Here is an 18,037-nt window from a genome sequence, read left to right as displayed (position 1 = left end):
CCATGCTGGCAGGGGCTGATGGGAATTGTAGTCCATGAGCATCTGGAGAGCTGCAGGTTGGCCATGCTGGCAGGGGCTGATGGGAATTGTAGTTCATGAACATCTGGAGAGCCGCAGGTTGGCCATGCTGGCAGGGGCTGATGGGAATTGTAGTTCATGAACATCTGGAGAGCCGCAGGTTGGCCATGCTGGCAGGGGCTGATGGGAATTGTAGTCCATGAGCATCTGGAGAGCCGCAGGTTGGCCATGCTGGCAGGGGCTGATGGGAATTGTAGTCCATGAACTTCTGGAGAGCCACAGGTTGCAGACCACTGTACTATACCTTGCTGGCTCTCTACCAACCTATTTAACCCGGTGACCCTAGGCCTGAGAATTATGAGACAGCAGGAGATGAGTTTTTCTCTTCCCATGTACGCGTTCATCTATCACACACCCCTTTAGTAAGCCGTAGCATGAAATTGGTCTTTTCCACAGCTGCTGTAGTCAGCATGCCCACTGAACTATCTATTACAACCCCCGGCCTTGTTGCCTGGCCTGTCACCCGAGTTCGAATCCCTCCAGGGCTCCACGCTCAACCTCAGCGGCTGCTCTTTTGCCTGAACAAAACCAGCCACACGGACACGACTTTCACTGCAGTTAAGGAAGCAATCAGAGTCTTCGCAAACCCCCGCCCCCATCCGCAGGGGGCTCGCGGGGAGAAGGATATTAATTTCTCACACAGAAGGATCAGGCAGTCGAGGGAATAGGAAACCATCTGTCTACGTCCTTATTCAGGTAGGAGAGAGCTTCCCTGAAACAGGTCACCCGGCCTGGAGCTCTGATTTAATAATCGACCGTTCGCATTCAGCGCCAGGGAGTCCCACGGTCTGCCGGCAAAGCCCATCTCGTCGGCTCACAAGAAATTTTCCTGATGGATTGTGGACGATTAGTTCTCGGAGCTCGGATTTTCCGGGATAAGCCCGGTTGAAACGTTTCCTGTATTCATAGTTTACTGGGTTCAACATGCAGATCAGAAGTGCCTTCATTAAAATAATGGCTATTGTGGGGGGGGGGGGGCGTGTTGGGTAGCCCCAGGGACAGCTGAATGAGAAGCAGAAAACCAGTGGGTCCCACCCCCACCCCCATCCCCACCCTCACCCGGCAGTCTTGTGGCAATGCAGAAAATTCTACATGATGAATTTTTGTAGCAACACAGAAAACTTTAGATGATGAATTTTTCACCGGTTAACAGCAGATCTAACAAATGTATCTCTGCTCTCTCCCCCTGAATATCTCCATTTCAGGTTTGCTTTTTCCATATGTGAATCAACACGCTGTCTATTTTCATGCCATTTTTCACGCAAACTTTCCCCAGCAAAACACACCATTTATCAATCCTATTTGTATGTCAGCAAATCAGCAAGGCATTTTATTTCCACCCTAGGTCCAAATTTATAGCATGTGTACACAACACCAACCAATCTTCAAAACCAACTGTGAAAAATGAAGGCAGAACACAGGCAAATAGTATAGATCGCTGTAAAAAGAAACAGAACAACCAACCAAAAAATAGGGGAATCAGGTACAGGTCAGGAACAAAACTTTGGCTCCTTGAGGCAAGAGGGGAATATATCTCCATAAGAATCCAGAAGGAGAAGGAGAAGGAGAAGGAGAAGAGGAGGAGGAGGAGGAGGAGGAGGAGGAGTTTGGATTTATATCCCCCTTTTCTCTCCTGTAAGGAGGCTCAAGGTGGCTTACAAGCTCCTTTCCCTTCCTTGTGAAGTAGGAGTGCAAAAACACATCTGGTTCACCAGATAAGCCTGCACCACTAAATTCCTGCTGGGTGACCTTGGGCTAGTCACAGTTCTCTCAGAATTCTCTCAGCCCCACCTACCTTCTTCCCCAAACAATCACATGGAGTTTTAATGTTGGACAGGTACACTCCTGTGCACTGGTAACGAAACACACACAGAAAATCTCGATACAATTTCAGTGAGATTGTGTTTTTGCAGGATTTTATCAATGAATCCGTAAGAAAAGTAGGAACTTAATACAGGTGAAATCTCTGACAAACTACATGCAGTCATTCCAAAATTCAGAGAATTCCAAATCACTGATTACATTAGGCTACATGAAACATCAAACCCCACGGAGAAATCTGGATAGGGGAAATATCAGTAGCACTCCTAGATACTTTGCCAGGGCTCTAATCCACTAAGAGTGTCCAAAGTTCATGCAGCCTCACGCTGCCTTTAAAGACGTCCCAGGAATGAGGAGGAAAAGAAAGGTAACCTCTTTGACTCCTGGATGGGGGCTCCCTCACAGGGCTGTTGTTGTGAGGATAACATGGAGGAAAGGAGAATGATGCAAGCCCACCTTGGGTCCCCATTGGGAAGAAAGACAAAGTATAAATGAATGAATTAAAGAATTAAACTGACTCTCCTTCCTATTGTACGTGTTTTAATTATTTGTGTTTTGTTTAATTGCTTTTTTAAATTGAGTTTATATCATGTGTTTGGGTAAATGCTTCAGAAGGCAGACTGATACTGGGGTGCGACCCTGGATGTTCCCATAGCTGAAATAAACAGTCCCACAAGGAAGTCAGGTGGCATGCTCCAGACTGCAAGGAGGCAAGGGAACACCTAGGCATCCTTTTAGCAGAATTATGTATATTACCGTAAGTGCTGTCAAGTCACTTCTGACTTATGACAATCCTATGAATTGATGACCTCTCAAACATCCTGTTGTTACCTCTGGAAGTTATAAGAGACAAGAATACGGACAATTTTCTGAAAGCCTAGAAATCCTGTGCGGACTACATATTGAAAACATATACAAACTGCAGGATTCGAGACTTAAATGAAAACACCGTATTGGATAAAGACAGTGGTTCTCAACCTGTGGGTCGTGACCCTGTTACCGATGGGAAAATAAACAAAATATTTTCCTGAAGTCAGGTTGCCTGGCTACACTGGCTCCATGCCCGGACGCAGAGACTTGTGTGGTTCAGAAGCCTCCATAAGGTTCACAGAGAACGCATATGTATGCTTGTGCCAATGCTATATGATTTCCTTTGTGTTTGTGTCATTCTAGGATGTAGTAAAAGCTCCTCTTAGTTAAGTTTATGCCTGTAGTTTAGGATTTTAGTTTAATAAGGTTCTTCAGTTAGGTTAAGGTTCTATTAGTTTTAAGCGAGCCCTGCCAGTAGGTAGATGTACAGTCCTGCCTATAAGTATGTGTGTTTATCCTTTAAGGTTTTCCTAATGTTTAAGTTAGAAATGTTATTTTTGAAATTTGTGTCTGAGAATAGAAGCAATAGCCAGTTAAGGTCTGATATTAAGTAACAAGGAAGTTGACTCTGGAATGCTGCTTAGACAAACGCCCAGCCGACCCTTTGACAAGAACAACGACCCTCTTTGGACTTGCTAATCGAATCTGTTGGGGGTCGAAAGACCCTTTCACAGGGGTCACCTAAGACCATTGGAAAACACATGACATCATCGCACCAACCCCATCCCATACACCCCGTACAAATACGGGGGTCACCTCAACATGAGGAACTGTATTAAAGGGTTGCGGCATTAGGAAGGTTGAGAACCACTGGATTAAGGCCACTTTATAAGAAAGATTAAAAGTGAAAAAAAAAAGTAGATATTAATTATAAGCATGGAGTTAGATTTATACCTGGATCCTTAGTGAGGTAGCTGGAAGTCACCATATATATGTGCAGGGGTTTGTGCAGGTGTTATTTTCCTTTTCATTTAATTTAGCATTATTATTATTATTATTATTATTATTATTATTATTATTATTATTATTAGGGGATTAGATCGGGATCTTTCCTTTATCGTTCCATGTTTGTGTTATTTAGATGTGCGGGCGAAGGAAGGGAGCTCGATTGTTGCATGGTTGCATAGTTTCTAGTTCATTCTGATGTTATTTCCAGACCTGTGGCTGGCATCTTCTGATGATCCTCTGAAGATGCCAGCCACAGATGCAGGCGAAACGTCAGGAGAGAATGCTGCTAGAACACGGCCATACAGCCCGGAAACCACACAGCACCCCAGTGATTCCGGCCGTGAAAGCCTTCGACAATACATGAAATAAAAATTCTCATTTAAAAAAACATCCTATTGTTACCTGAGTTTATTCTCTGCGAAAAGCGGACTTCCCTTGGCTCAGCGGAACCTCCTTGAGAGCAAAATGAAACTTTAGAACAGGAAGAATCCCTGAAATCAATTCTAAACCTGCGGTACACGCAGTCAGAAGTGGCTCTCGTTTCCGTCTGCCTGTTCTCTTGTTCCCTCTTGCCAGTTCATACAAGCAATCGCTGATGAAAACACTGCACAAATGAGTGGTGTTTTTCTCAATATGTACAAAAGCAGGAGTCTCCACAGGCTCCATATTTTGGGGTCTACTGGCAGGGGAGGGCTGTTTCTGCTGTCCGCTTGGAAACCGACTGCTGTCTTAGAATGCCCCCCCCCCCAGTTTCTCTGGATCCCCCCACTCCACGTGCTTTTCTTTAGTTCCAGCTTCACTACCCTGTTTCCCCGAATATAAGACATCCCCTGAAAATAAGACGTACTAGAGGTTTTGCTGAAGTGCGAAATATAAGGCATCCCCCGAAAGTAAGACGCAGCAAAGTTTTTGTTTGGAAGCATGCCCGATGAACAGAACACAGAAAAAGAAGACATCCCCTGAAAATAAGACATAGCGCATCTTTGGGAGCAAAAATTAATATAAGACACTGTCTTATATTCTCTCCTGACGTTTCGCCTGCATCTGTGACTGGCATCTTCTGATGATCCTCTGAAGATGCCAGCCACAGACACTGTCTTATATTCCAGACACTGGACACTGGACACTGTCTTATATTCCAGATGCCAGACACTGTCTTATATTCGGGGAAACACGGTAGCAGGAAAATGGCAGAAGGAAGAGGGCGCCTGAATGGGATGAGAGTTCACGGCTGCTCTCTTGCATGCTCCTAAAGGTGGAACCCCTCATCATCTTCATCTATGTGAACCTGGCAAATGTTCAAAAAGATCCCAGGTTATATCTGGCCTTAAGCTTGACCCCCTCATCCCTTCTGTTAAAGACCCTCCCAATCTCTTTCGGTCCACGGAGCAGGATTTGGCTGGAGGCAGATGGGATGCCGGAAGTGATAACAATAATCTCAAAGCTTAAAAAGAACAGAGGGAAGCCAGGAGGAGAGATCAAAAGAGAGAGGGAAGCAGGTTCCTTAAGGGAGAAAAATTATAAAAGGCAAGGGGGAAAAAATCCTTGGGCGCTGCTGAAATATTGAAGACTTTCAAAATGTCAGCCACCCAAGGAAGCGACGCAGCCCCAAAGACGCACGAAGTCTTAGAGAAGGGCCAATCCAGTTCATACAAAGAATTAACCCCTAGAAACAGACCTTAAACACAATGCCTTAACAGTCCAGGTGCTCGGGAGCAACAGCCGCAGAAGGCCATTGCTTTCACATCCTGCATGTGAGCTCCCAAAGGCACCTGGTGGGCCACTGCGAGTAGCAGAGAGCTGGACTAGATGGTCTGATCCAGCTGGCTTGTTCTTATGTTCTTATGTTCTTATGTGGGTAAGATGAAGAGAACCAACTGGAACCCCCAATGGCAAGGACACAAAGGAACCCCAGACGGGAGAGAAGCATATAAGAACACGAAGAAGCTGCTGGCGATCTCCACTCAGAAGAAGAATCTCCGAAGAAGAAGAAGAGCTTCGACCGCTGTGGGTCGATTGCCATGTTGGCGCCGAACCCGGAATCCTCTAACCTCCACCCTGCTCACTGGCCGCTTCGGGAAGGGGCCGCGATACCGGTCCGCTGATCGGCGATCCAGGGACTTTCACCGCTTCGTATCATTTCGTCCTCTGGATCGGCGCGATCCAGAGACACGCTGGGCCTCTAGGACACTCTTCGTCCGACGGAACACCGTAGAGTATGGGAGTTTGCAAAAGCAGGGCTTATGACAAGCATCGCCGAATTTTAACTGAAAGCTTAACGCACGCGCAGGGTCCCCTGTGAAGAGAAGCTGGAGCTGGCGAAATTGGTTGAGGAGATGAAGCTCAGTGTCCATGGTGTTCCGCGAGGGGACATTGAATCTTATGACTGAAAACATCGGGCGACTTCAGATAGAGCCTCGCTACCGATGTCGCTGCTACTGACGGAGATAATGTTTTGTCGCCATCAGCCTGCAGACCTATGGCTCCCTTTGCTGTGGTATTTCCACTTTCTCGATCTTTCACCTTCAATTTCAACCCCGAATTTTCTCTATCCACTAAATTGGATCACTCGTCCCTCTTCAGTTCCCTCGCCCTTCACTCCATTTCAAACTTCCTCCGCTGTGGGCTCAGCCGCCTTTGGTTCCTCACTTCTTCATTCTTCCGGGTTAATTGCACCTCCGGGCTAGCGCGACTTTCCACGGCGCTGGTTTCTTTGTTCCGCGAACGATAGCCACTTCATCCGCAGAAGAAGAAACCCTGAAGGAAGAAGAAGAAGATCTTGCATTTGTGCCCCTGGCCCACTTCACAGATACTGAGGGGAGGGCGCTATCCGGCGGGTTGTCGAAAATTTCTAAGCTATAACATCCTACTGAGCTCAGCAATGCGGGACGAGGGAGTCACTGTAGCCCCTACGCGAGAGGCATGCCGGAGGCTACCCAAGGGAACCGCACCGGCTGGTTCCAGATGACTGAAGACCACCTTCGTGATGCTCCTGAGCCCTGCAATAATTTGTGGTCTGGGAAAAGTGGAGTTCCGCCAGCAGCGCTTCAACAGAGCAGCTACCTCTGGCGGCTCTCTACACCGCCGCCTTCAGCTTACGGTTTCACGTGCTTTTGCTAACTCCTTAACGATCAGATTGAAATCCTGCTCTGAGGCCACCCTTACGGCTCTCTGAGTGCCTTCTTATAAGGCATTTTGTCAAAGTCCCCAATGCCGCCAGCCAACCCAGAGCTCCTCCATCCGCAAAACCCCAAGAGCCCTATGCCGACTTCTGTGAACAGGCTCCAGTGGTGGCTTCAAGAGGCAGGTAGATAGCGAGGGAGGCCCAAACTAGCTCCTCATGCCTTCTCGCAAAAGAGAACGCTTCCCACGAGTGCCGCAGGAGCAATCACGGCCTGGGCAAAAATCCTGAACTGGCCGACATGCTTAAGGGTTTGCCAGACATCGGGTCCTCCTCACTTCACCAAGCTAGCCTTCCTCCCTTCGCCAAGCAGCACTTCCACCGCGGAGACAGTCTCAGGATGACTGCTTAACTCAAGTGCAGACCCGACACTTCCGAAGGGAGTGTAGGTAGCCCGGTGGGGGGCCTACAACCCGCATGGAGGAGGGTCCCCCCCCAGGAGGGAGAAGGCCACCTAAAACCCGGGTGCCCACGCTGCTAGAAAGGCTTCCATTGAGAAACGACTGCCCGTCAGAAACTCCCCGGGCCTCGGCTGCCTCCCAGCCCTAGGACCAAGGGAGGAGAGTACTCAGAGCAGACCCAAACGCCGGCTGCCCCTGCCAAAACCACCCTCTCGTGGCATCTCACAGATGCACTCCAGCCCATCTCCCTTCTGCCCCTCTACTCCAGGTTCTCGCCGCCTCCCCCCAACCTAGGGTATGACTTGTTTCTCCTATCCCCTACCGGGACTATTGGGCTGGTGCTGCCTCCTCGGGCCGCTGAACAGGGACTGTTCATCGCCCCGAGTGATCACTCCACGCACTAAGGACCTATCCATCTCCAGTCTGACAAACATCCCACAGAGCTGCCTGCCGGAGTCAGCCAAGGCCAGCTGATTCCTCCTGCCCCATGCGCCAAGCCCGGCCGTCGGACCCACAAAGGCCACGAGCCCCAGCAGCCAACATGGCGCGAGCTTCCTACACCACCGTCAAGAGCGGTGGGATGCCATCGTGGGCCTCCTGCCCATATCTGGAGCTTCCGCCTATAGAAGGACGTAGTGCCCAAGGGCTCGGGTGGACACCGGGCGCTGATGTGCTACTGGGCTATCAGAGCAGCCGAAAGTGCCCGGCCCAGTGGCCGCACCGGCAGGCTTGCCCGCACATCTGGGGGGGGTGGGAGACAAACCGGGCGAGACGGAGCATCCGCCTGGCCACGGGTCAACAGCTCCAGGACTGAAAGCGTGTGCCTACAGTCCACTTTGCACATTTTAGACATCCTATGCTCAATCTCTGGGGAAGGGACTCATGAGTCAGGCCAAACGCATTCTGTCTGGGACGGGTAGCCAGCTACAGATCGCTTGGTCCTTAACCTTGCCCTCCTAAAATTACTTTTCTAATTTCCGTGAGGAAAACTGCTCCCTCCTCTTCTCCTTCTGTTTTTTTCGACCAGTAAAGCGGGAGGGCCACCTGGCTGACTGGCTCCTCCCGGATTGGCCAGGTGTAAATCTAGTCTGGCCCTGATACCGCAGCACTGTCAGACAGGCCCCAGTTTAAAAAAGGCTGCCGCCATTATGCCCCTTCTAATACCTACAAGGGTTGCTGCAAACACAGATCCTCTCATGATTTGGGTGGGTGGTGTTTGCCACGCCGCCGGGGTTTCCTTAAGGAGCGTGTCTCATGGGCTGCAATTCCCCGAGATAATTCGGATCACAAAATTTAGCACTATCCAGCTTCCTGCATTAGGCCACCAAGGTCACGTAAGTGCAACTCCCTTTGCAAAGAAACCCTTCCTTTTCCCTTTGTGTGTGCGCGAGGAATTTGCCTCTAATTGCCTGATTGCTTCATTCCTCGATGCACCTATCCCCTGCAAAAGGTGCTTCCAAAGCCCCTTTGTGTTGCTGATTAAGCATGCATACCTACAATCCCCCCCAGGACTCCGCCAGCTTGTTCCTCCCCCCCCCAGGTGTGTTCGACTCGCCTTTGACGCGCACTTGATGACGCTTGAAGCTAATTCCCCACCAGGGTTTCTACCTCCTGCCCTCCCTGTCAAAACAACTAAAGAAAGAGGAGTAGGCTGCCCCCAGGAGGATTTCAACAGCATCAAAGCACCTTCACAGGCTGCAAACAAGCCTCTTCCCTTCTTATATTAAAATTCCAAACACTAAATCCTCCGATCCCGATTCTCCCCGCCATATCCGCTTTTGATCGGGCGGGACTGCCCCCCCCCCCCGCCAGTAACCTTGGGAAAAGTGGGGGTATATGTTTCAGTCCCTTCTTCCTACAGGTCCCTATGGACCTCGGGACTCGCCATGATACAGTACAACCATGGAATGGCTTGGTGAAGGAAACTAACTCCTATCCTGAGATGTAAATACATCTCTCTAGAGGATCCCCACCAGCTTATCTCAACAGGAACGTCAGCCGCCAACGCCCCAAAGACCCGAATGACTGTGGGACGCCATACACTAACCAACTGCCTTCCTAGGAGTTGCTGGGCGCCTAGCAGGGACTACCCCGAGATACCCTGCAGAACCTCTGCCGCCTATCATACACACGCAACTCCGCTACTCACCATCCTTTGCCTGTTTCATTGCCTCCTGCCGCATGGCGACACACTTCTGACGAGCCACCAGACCAACATCTGGGAGCAGTTTGCCGCCGCTGCCAACGCCTTCATCCTTCTGCCTGGGCCAGTACCTAGGAGCCGGGAGCCCGCTAAGCTCCTGCCTGCTCCTCTGCCTGTAAAGCTCCGAGACTTCCCTAGCTGGAGTCTGGGCTAAGCCCCCCATGAATGCCTTCTTCCATCAGGTACTCTATGAGCTGCCTTCACTGGGGACCTGTCGGCCCAAACCTCCCGGGCGCCTCTCTCTTGTCACTAAGACTGTCGCTAACCACGCATCTAACACCTTGCACTCGCGACACCGGGCGCAGCAGCTGCTAAACCGCACTCCGGCCTATCATCCATCGCTCGGCCACTTGAACTGCACATACACGGAGGACATTCCCCCATGTTCTGAAAACATCCTGCTCCCCAGGGGCTGGTTCTGGACCTGCGGGAGAGAACGCTTAATTACATCTCCACCGACTCTGGCCGAACTCTTTGTTGCCTCAGTCACTCACCATCGCCCTGCACCCCAGGCTCCACTCCCTGAGCCCGACGCCCGCCTCTGCCTTTCGGGACCCTCCTGCCTAGTTTTAATGGGGTCGCCTCCTCCAAGCAGAGTCTGCCCCCCAACTTCCTGCAGTGGGAGTCCCCGACTCGGCTTCTTACAATGCTAAGACCATTACCGGGCTGGCCTGTGCCCCATGGGTCCATCAACTCCACCTCCACCGCCTGACGCCTGGCCTCCGAAAGCAGCAGGACCCCCCGCCTGCTTAATTCCTAGACACCGTGTCAGCTATTGATTACTTGTTGCTGTTGCACCACCAAGGTTATGAGAATGTACATAATATGTGTTGTTTAATCTTTCTGATAATTCCCAGTTGATTCACATGAAAGGAGCTGCAAGCAGTTGTATCTAATCTGAAGTATGATGTTTTGCCCCATTGCGGTCAGCCCTCTGGAGCTGGCTGTCGGGAGGGCTTTGTTGAGTGCCATTGTACAGCCCTTGCATTGGTTTAATTGTGTGCCTTGTTATCGGATCTTTGTTTCGCTCAATGCGTGTCTAATATTGCCTGTAACATGTAAAAAAGCCTCGACTTCCTACCTCTGCCACTCAGTTCTATCGTTGCATAAGCAGCTTGGTCACGGACTAAACGTATGGAGGAGACAAGCTGCCCCTTTAAATCGCCTTTAGTATTTCGCCCCTTTTCTAAAATGTAAAAAAAGGAGGAGATGGGGTAGTGCACTGCCGCACTCCAGCAGCCTGCGGGTAGAACGCTTGGGACGCTTAACGGACTCCGCTGCCTTGCCGTCGTGATCGCACTTCTACTCACCTCTATGAGTCACGGTCATGAACTGTTTGCCACTCACTGGCGAGGGATAATGGTCTTCTGTGGTGAGGATTAGGTTTCAGACGCTGCATTCTCTCAAGACGAGCTGTGAGATGAGATCATACATCACATGATGATCTCCCCGACTCTCCCGTTTCTCCCTTCGAACTTCCCCGTCCTCCTCCTACACTCCCAATAGGATAAGCAATAATAAAGGTGCCAGAACCGCAGATCGAGACTCACAGTAGCCCACGGACTCCGTCTCCCACATGATCTCCACTAGATGTTATCTCCGCCTGCTCGTTTCTTGTAGAGGCTGGACCAAGGCGGGTCGAATTACAGAAGAAGAGGAGGAGGAGGAGGAGGAGGAGAGGAGGGAGTTTGGATCCTGTAAGGAGACTCAAAGGGGCTTACAATCTCCTTTCCCTTCCCCCCCCCCGCACAACAAACACCCTGTGAGGTGGGTGGGGCAGAGAGAGCTCCGAAGAACTCTGACTAATCCAAGGTCACCCAACTGGCATGTGTTGGAGTGCACAAGCTAATCTGGTTCACCAGATAAGCCTCCACAGGTTAAGTGGCAGAGCGGGGAATCAAATCCAGATTAGAGTGCACCTGCTCTTAACCACCACACCACTGAAATCTACAACCCAAACTCTGTCTCTGCTTCATAGGGCAAGATGACCAAGAAATCTCTCCCTCACCTAGGATGCTGGGATTGGGTAAATGAGGCAGACCTGGTCCTTAACAACCCATTTACTGGTTTGTTTATTAAACTTGTTCCCCGCCTATTCCTGGCCGGACAGAGCCAGGCTCAGGGTGGCTTACATTCAGTAAAACAATACATAAAACTAATATTAAAATAGGTAAACAGGGAGCAGCAGTGGCGTAGTGGTTAAGAGCAGACGTACTCTAATCTGGAGGAACCGGGTTTGATTCCCTGCTCTGCTGCTTGAGCTGTGGAGGCTTATCTGGGGAACTAGATTAGCCTATGCACTCCAACACATGCCAGCTGGGTGACCTTGGGCTAGTCACAGCTCTATGGAGCTCTCCCCACCTACCTCACAGGGTGTTTGTTGTGGGGTGGGGGGGGGGAGGGAAAGGAGTTTGCAAACCCCTTTGAGTCTCCTTACAGGAGAAAAAAAAGGGGGGGGGATATAAATCCAATCTCTTCTTCTCTTCTAAAACCAAGGCAGTTCCAATTCCTACCCATGATGGGGATAAATATCCCTTCAGCCTATAAAACTCCAATTCCAGATCTTAAAAGATGACCAGGAGGGAGAGTTGAGGGTAGTTGAGGGGTGTGTGTGCCGTATTATACGTCACAGTATGTGCACTGTAGTATTTGGTCCTATGGTCCAATTGATCGTTGATTGTAAGTGGTCAGGAGGGCATCAGGCTGATATTATGCATGGGCGGCCTCAACCTACTGACAGAGCATGTTAGTGTGATTGTAATCTCTATGTTCAGAATGGGTTGACCCAGAAAGGGGTGGAGACTCAAAGCAGCAGAAGGCTGCAAAAACTGGTGAAGTTGGAGGAAGCAAGGCTGCCAGGCTGGGACCTTGATTTAATTCTTTATAAGCTCTTAACACCTTGTTTAAGGTAACCGCAAAGTTGTTGGGAACTAGTGGGAAGGGAGTTGTTTATTTTTGCTATATTCGTTAATGTTAGAATTTATTGCTTCTTGGTGGGCTCTGCTATGTACATAATTGATGGGAGTTCGCTTTGGGGACCTCTTCATCATCTTGGATCCCATTCACCAAGCCTCTGAAGTCTTCATAAGCCAACCACCAGCAGGAAGAACTGGACTTGGCATTTATCAGTAGATTGTCAAGATAAGGACTTGAAATGCAACCTAGAAGGACTGTAAATTGTTAAAAGTTAAATTTTAATGTTAAAAGTGTTATTTGTTAAGGAAGTAAACCATTTTGTTTTAAAATTTAGTTCTTTGCAACTCCTTCCAAGTTCTGCCCCACAGAACCCACAGTTAGAGGTTACGTGATGTCAGACAGATCTGGAGGGATCTGCGGCTGCCCCAGGTCCACGTCACACTCCCCCCCCCCCAAATTATTTGGCTTTCTCTCCCTGTTCTTGACCAGAAGGAGATTCCAAAGAGACCACCGTTTCCTATTTGAGAAGAAGCTGCTGTCAACTTACAGTGCCTTTTGTATTAAGCCCAGTATTTACCACGGGACAGGTTGAGCAGATGGGAGACGAGTAGCAGCGCAAGAGAACAGTCATGAAACAAACTCGGACACAGCCTGCTCCCCGTCTCTAAGAAACGGTGGTTAAAAAGCCGTCAGAAATCCTTCTCAGCAAGCTTAGGCCCAAACTATACATGATGTTGGAGATCTCTGATCGGACCTTTCACATGTAATTTTAGCCCTCTAAGCAGCCCGTGTGGATCAAAGCAGCAGCATTGAGAACAGGGTTTTAAATCTTCCTGACTAATACCTTGCATTTAGCCCTGCTACATGCGGGCCGGGAAGGGGGGCAGATACATGCAGCGTGCTTTCTCTTTTCTACCAATGTAGAAAGGCAGCCGCTGCAGCTTGCCCCCATTTCTTCAAAAGCAGGGGAGCAGTGGGTAAGTAGGGAAGGCAACAAGAAAGAGGAGCAACAGCCAAGGAAGAAGAGGGCCCGAGGAACCCCAAACTCCTGAGGTGATTAGCATGGCTAGAAACTCAGCCCTTGAGTTGAGAACTCCAACTCTCTTGAGAGTCTGACAATGAGACCACGTGGGCTCATTCCGCACATGCAGAATAATGCACTTTCAAACTGCTTTCAGTGCTCTTTGATGCTGTGCGGAATAGCAAAACCCACTTGCAAACAGTTGTGAAAGTGGTTTGAAAATGCATTATTTTGCGTGTGCGGAAGGGGCCCACATCAGTCAAACGCACATCAGTCAACTCAAACAGCAGGCCCGCAGCCTTGTCCTCCAATTCCCGAAGTGATTACCGTGATCAGGATCCCAGCGCCTGGAAAACCACATCAGCCAAGCCGCCAGCCCAAAGTCCTCTTGCTGACAGATTCATCGGTTGTGTTTCAAGCTACAGATCTAGAGCAACTCAGTCTACATCTAGATCTAAGCATAACAGGCAGCTGCCACTAGACAAAAGTCTTACCTTTCGAAGATAAAATTTTGGCACCTGTTCCCCCGGACCAATGTAATGAAATGAATGGAGAGCGAAATAGGGGGGGGGGGGGAAGGAGGGGGGGGAGAACACAAACAGACAATAAATGAGCAAAGAATGGAATGGAAACAAAAGAGAGCCACATTGTTTGCACAACACTGACAACAACGCCTCACTCATATTGTGAACATGTGCTTGGAGCTGCTGTTAAAAGCAGAGGAGACGTACAAGGAACACAGGTGGCAACTTTAGTGCCTAGTAGAATTTAACATGTATCATTGCCCTGGCAACCAGGATTTCCTTTCCTTTTCCTGGCAGAACTCCAGGACATTATGACGGAAACATTCAACAGGTGCAGCTTTCTTGGCAAACATAAAGAGGCGTCTCCTGAATTTCTGCAAGCTTTTAAAGCAATTCGGAAGGAAATATGCATATTATTATTGTAAATACGAGCGTCAGAGGTACAGAAAGAGAGCTTTGATTAGATGGGAGATAAGGGATCGGGTCTGTTGTCCGATTTTTCTACATAGGCTTCCTATGACCTTAGTGACAGCTCATCAGGAAGGGGTTCAACAGGAGCAGCTCCCAGGTGTGGAGTTTTATCTGCTCAACACTCATGAAGCACCTGTTTAATAATACTGACAGTGATGAAGCAAAAAGTCATCATACACAGGTCATTTTTTTCCATAGGCTTCCAATGCCCTTAGTTGCAGTTCATCAGGCAGAAGTTCAGCAGGTACAGCTCCTCATTAAGGCGCTTTATCCGTTCAACACTCATTAAGAGTGTTTAACGATACAGAAAAGAACGAAGCAGACTTGCATGCCATTTTCTACATAGGCTTCCTATGTCCTCAGTGGCAGATAATCAGGCAGAGGTTCAACAGGTGCAGCTTTATCTACTCGACACTCATTAAGCACCTGTTTAATAATACTGACAGTGATGAAGCAAAAAGTCATTATACACAGGTCATTTTTTCCATAGGCTTCCAATGCCCTTTGTTGCAGTTCATCAGGCAGAGGTTCAGCAGGTGCAGCTCCTCATTAAGGCGCTTTATCCGTTCAACACTCATTAAGAGTGTTTAACGATACAGAAAAGAATGAAGCAGAAAGTTATCACTTGGATGTCATTTTCTACATAGGCTTCCTATGTCCTCAGTGGCAGATAATCAGGCAGAGGTTCAACAGGCGCAGCTTTATCTACTCGACACTCATTAAGTAGCTGTTTAATAATACAGACAGTAATGAAGCAGAAAGTAATCACGCACACATCACTTTTTTTTTTCACGTGGGGAAGGGGTGACCCCCAAAGTCACCCCTCTCACACACATAATAGCTCCTACAGGCTGTATCCCCTTGGCCTGCGCCTGCACTACCAAGTCACCTGAGCTCATTAGCCCTCTTTCCCCGAAACCGCTTCTTGGCTGTGCCTCACCTCGCTCCGCTGCACGCAGCCTGATCTTTCGCTGCCAGCTTTAATGGGCTCGTTCAATCTAACGCTCACTTTTATTATGGTACAAATGGGCTAATAAATGAGGAAAAACTCTCGGTGCAGTCTAAATAAAGGTGCGGGGTGGCGAGGAAGGAGAGAAGGCGCCGGCAGGATGAAGAGATCTGCAGGGAACAGGAAGGGACTGTCCCTGCCACGGTGTCCCACATTTCGACGGACACAAAATGAGGACAGTTTTCAAAACGCCACCAGAAAGGATGCCCTTCACACAGAGGTGGGATCCAGCAGGTTCTCACAGGTTCTTGAGAGTAGGTTACTAATTATTTGTGTGTGCCGAGAGGGGGTTACTAATTGGTGATTTTGCCACGTGATTTTTGCCTTAGTTACGCCCCTCCTCTCAGCAGTAGCGCACAGAACTTGAAGTAGTCTAGCAGGAGGTGCACCGCCGTGCGTGGCAGCCTGTGTCTGCGTGCATTCGTTTCCTGCCCAAGGACCGGCGCAGTGGCTGCGTCCTTGCCACAGCCCCGCTTAGGAATGCCCCGCCCCCAGAATGCCTGGCCACGCCCCTGGAATGCCCCGCCCAGCCCCATTGGCGCCACGCCACAGTTTGAATCCCACCGCCATGGGAACCTGTTACTAAAATTTTTGGATCCCACCACTGCCTTCACACATAAGAACATAAGAACAAGCCAGGTGGATCAGACCAGAGTCCATCTAGTCCAGCACTCTGCTACTTGCAGTGGCCCACCAGGTGCCTTTGGGAGCTCACGTGCAGGAGGTGAAAGCAATGGCCTACTGCTGCACACAGATACTTTCGCTTTTCTCACGTGTAATTCATGAGCCCACTAAATGGCTGATTAGTGCAAAACTTTACCCAATGTGGGTTTAATGCTAACCAAGTGTGTTAAGTGCCGTCAAGTCATTCGTGACTCGTGGCGACTTATAAATCAGTGTCTTCCAAAAAATTCCTATCGCTAACAGTCTTGCTTAGGTCTTGCAAACCGAAGACCACGGCTTCCTTCACAGAGTCAATCCTTCTCCTGTTAGGTCTTTCTTTTCCTTTCACTTTTCCTTGCATTATTACCTTTTCCAGTGACGCTTGAGTTCTCATCATGTGACCAAAGCAGGATAAAACATGTGCTCAAGAGGTTAAAGAAAGGCTAAGAGGTCACTCATCTTCCCCACTCCATATTTCCCCTTCATAAGACATCCCATTTGGGTTTTCTCCTGCTTGTGTCATCCAGCAATGCTTTTATGATGATTATTTTATCATTTATCATTTCAGCAGCATAAGGCATGCACGCATTTAGTAGCGGAAGCTTTTTTTATATACCTCAGAAAAACTTCACCTGTTTACCTTCTGTCTGCCTGGCTGCTGTCATACGCACAAATACAGGACCAATTCTAAAAAAACTGGCAGTCTACATCTATGCTCTGTATATGCATATTGGCAGTTTTGAGTTTTCTGGGCTGTGTGGCCGTGGTCTGGTGGTTTCAGCTTGTAACGTTTCGCCCACATCTGTGGCTGACATCTTCAGAGGCATGTGCCTGCTGTCAGGGGTGCAATTGTTAAGCTAGCAGCACCAAACTTTTCGGGTATATTTAGGAGACTCTCCTAATGACAATACCCAGGTTTGGTGAAGTTTGGTTCAGGGGGTCCAAAGTTATGGACCCTCAAAATTGTAGCCCCCATCTTCTATTAGCTCCCATTGGAAACAATGGAGAATGAGGGCACCCCCTTTGGGAGTCCATAGCTTTGGATCTCCTGGACCACTTACAAAACCTGGGTGGTGTCAGTAAGAGACTCTCCTGATGATACCTGCCTTGTTTGGTGAAGTTTTGTTCAGGGTGTCCAAAGTTATGGACCCTCAAAGGTGCAGCCCCCATCTTCTATTAGCTCCCATTGAAAACAATGGAGGATGGGGGCACCTCCTTTGAGAGTCCATAACTTTGGACCCCCTGGACCAAACCTCACCAAACCTGGGGAATATTATCAGGAGAGTCCCCCAAACAATCCCTGAAAGTTTGGTGCTGCTAGCCTAAACAATGCGCCCCCTTCAGGCCAAAAACCGAAAAACACTAAAAATGTTTTTAAAACCCACAAATGGGTGGGACATGAATGGGGGGGGGGGTTGAACCCGAGAAACCCCCCCCTTACGTACGTCCTTGCATGTTATGATAAGATGTGTTACTCTCCATGTTACTCAATTACACAGAACACTTCACGATGTGCCACGGAGAGAATCACATCATTTCGTAACGTGGCTCTGAAGATGCCAGCACAGATGTGGGCGAAACGTACGAGCTGAAACTGCCAGACTATGGCCACACAGCCCCAAAAGCCCACCACGGCCAGTTGATTCCAGCCGTAAGAACCTTTGGCAATACATTATATACAACGGTGGGATCCAAAAATTTTAGTAACAGGTTCCCATGGTGGTGGGATTCAAACAGTGGCCAATGGGGCTGGGCAGGGCATGACGGGGGCGTGGCTGGGCATGACGGGGGCGGGGCATTAATAATTTCTCTGTTACTGTAAAAAAAAGTTCCTAATTTCCAGCTGGTATCTTTCTGTCCATAATTTAAACTCATTCTAGCAAGTCCTGTCCTCTACTGCCAACAGAAAATTGACTGCCTGTCAAATACTT

The 18,037-nt window shown here is 49.0% G+C and overlaps 1 protein-coding gene across 1 annotated transcript in view; it reads right to left on the bottom strand.

Annotated features, from left to right (window-relative positions):
- DOC2B (double C2 domain beta) overlaps positions 1-18,037 on the bottom strand; it is a 133,919-nt gene that overhangs the window by 50,478 nt on the left and 65,404 nt on the right. Inside the window, exon 3 of the mRNA XM_048519386.1 lies at positions 13,934-13,957. Within this exon, the coding sequence (XP_048375343.1) occupies positions 13,934-13,957 (24 nt within the window). The remainder of the gene's footprint in view (positions 1-13,933; positions 13,958-18,037) is intronic.

The sequence above is a fragment of the Sphaerodactylus townsendi genome, linkage group LG16 (assembly GCF_021028975.2).
Source record: "Sphaerodactylus townsendi isolate TG3544 linkage group LG16, MPM_Stown_v2.3, whole genome shotgun sequence".
Classification (NCBI taxonomy): Eukaryota; Metazoa; Chordata; class Lepidosauria; order Squamata; family Sphaerodactylidae; genus Sphaerodactylus; species Sphaerodactylus townsendi.
This window is presented reverse-complemented; position numbering and strand designations above follow the sequence as displayed.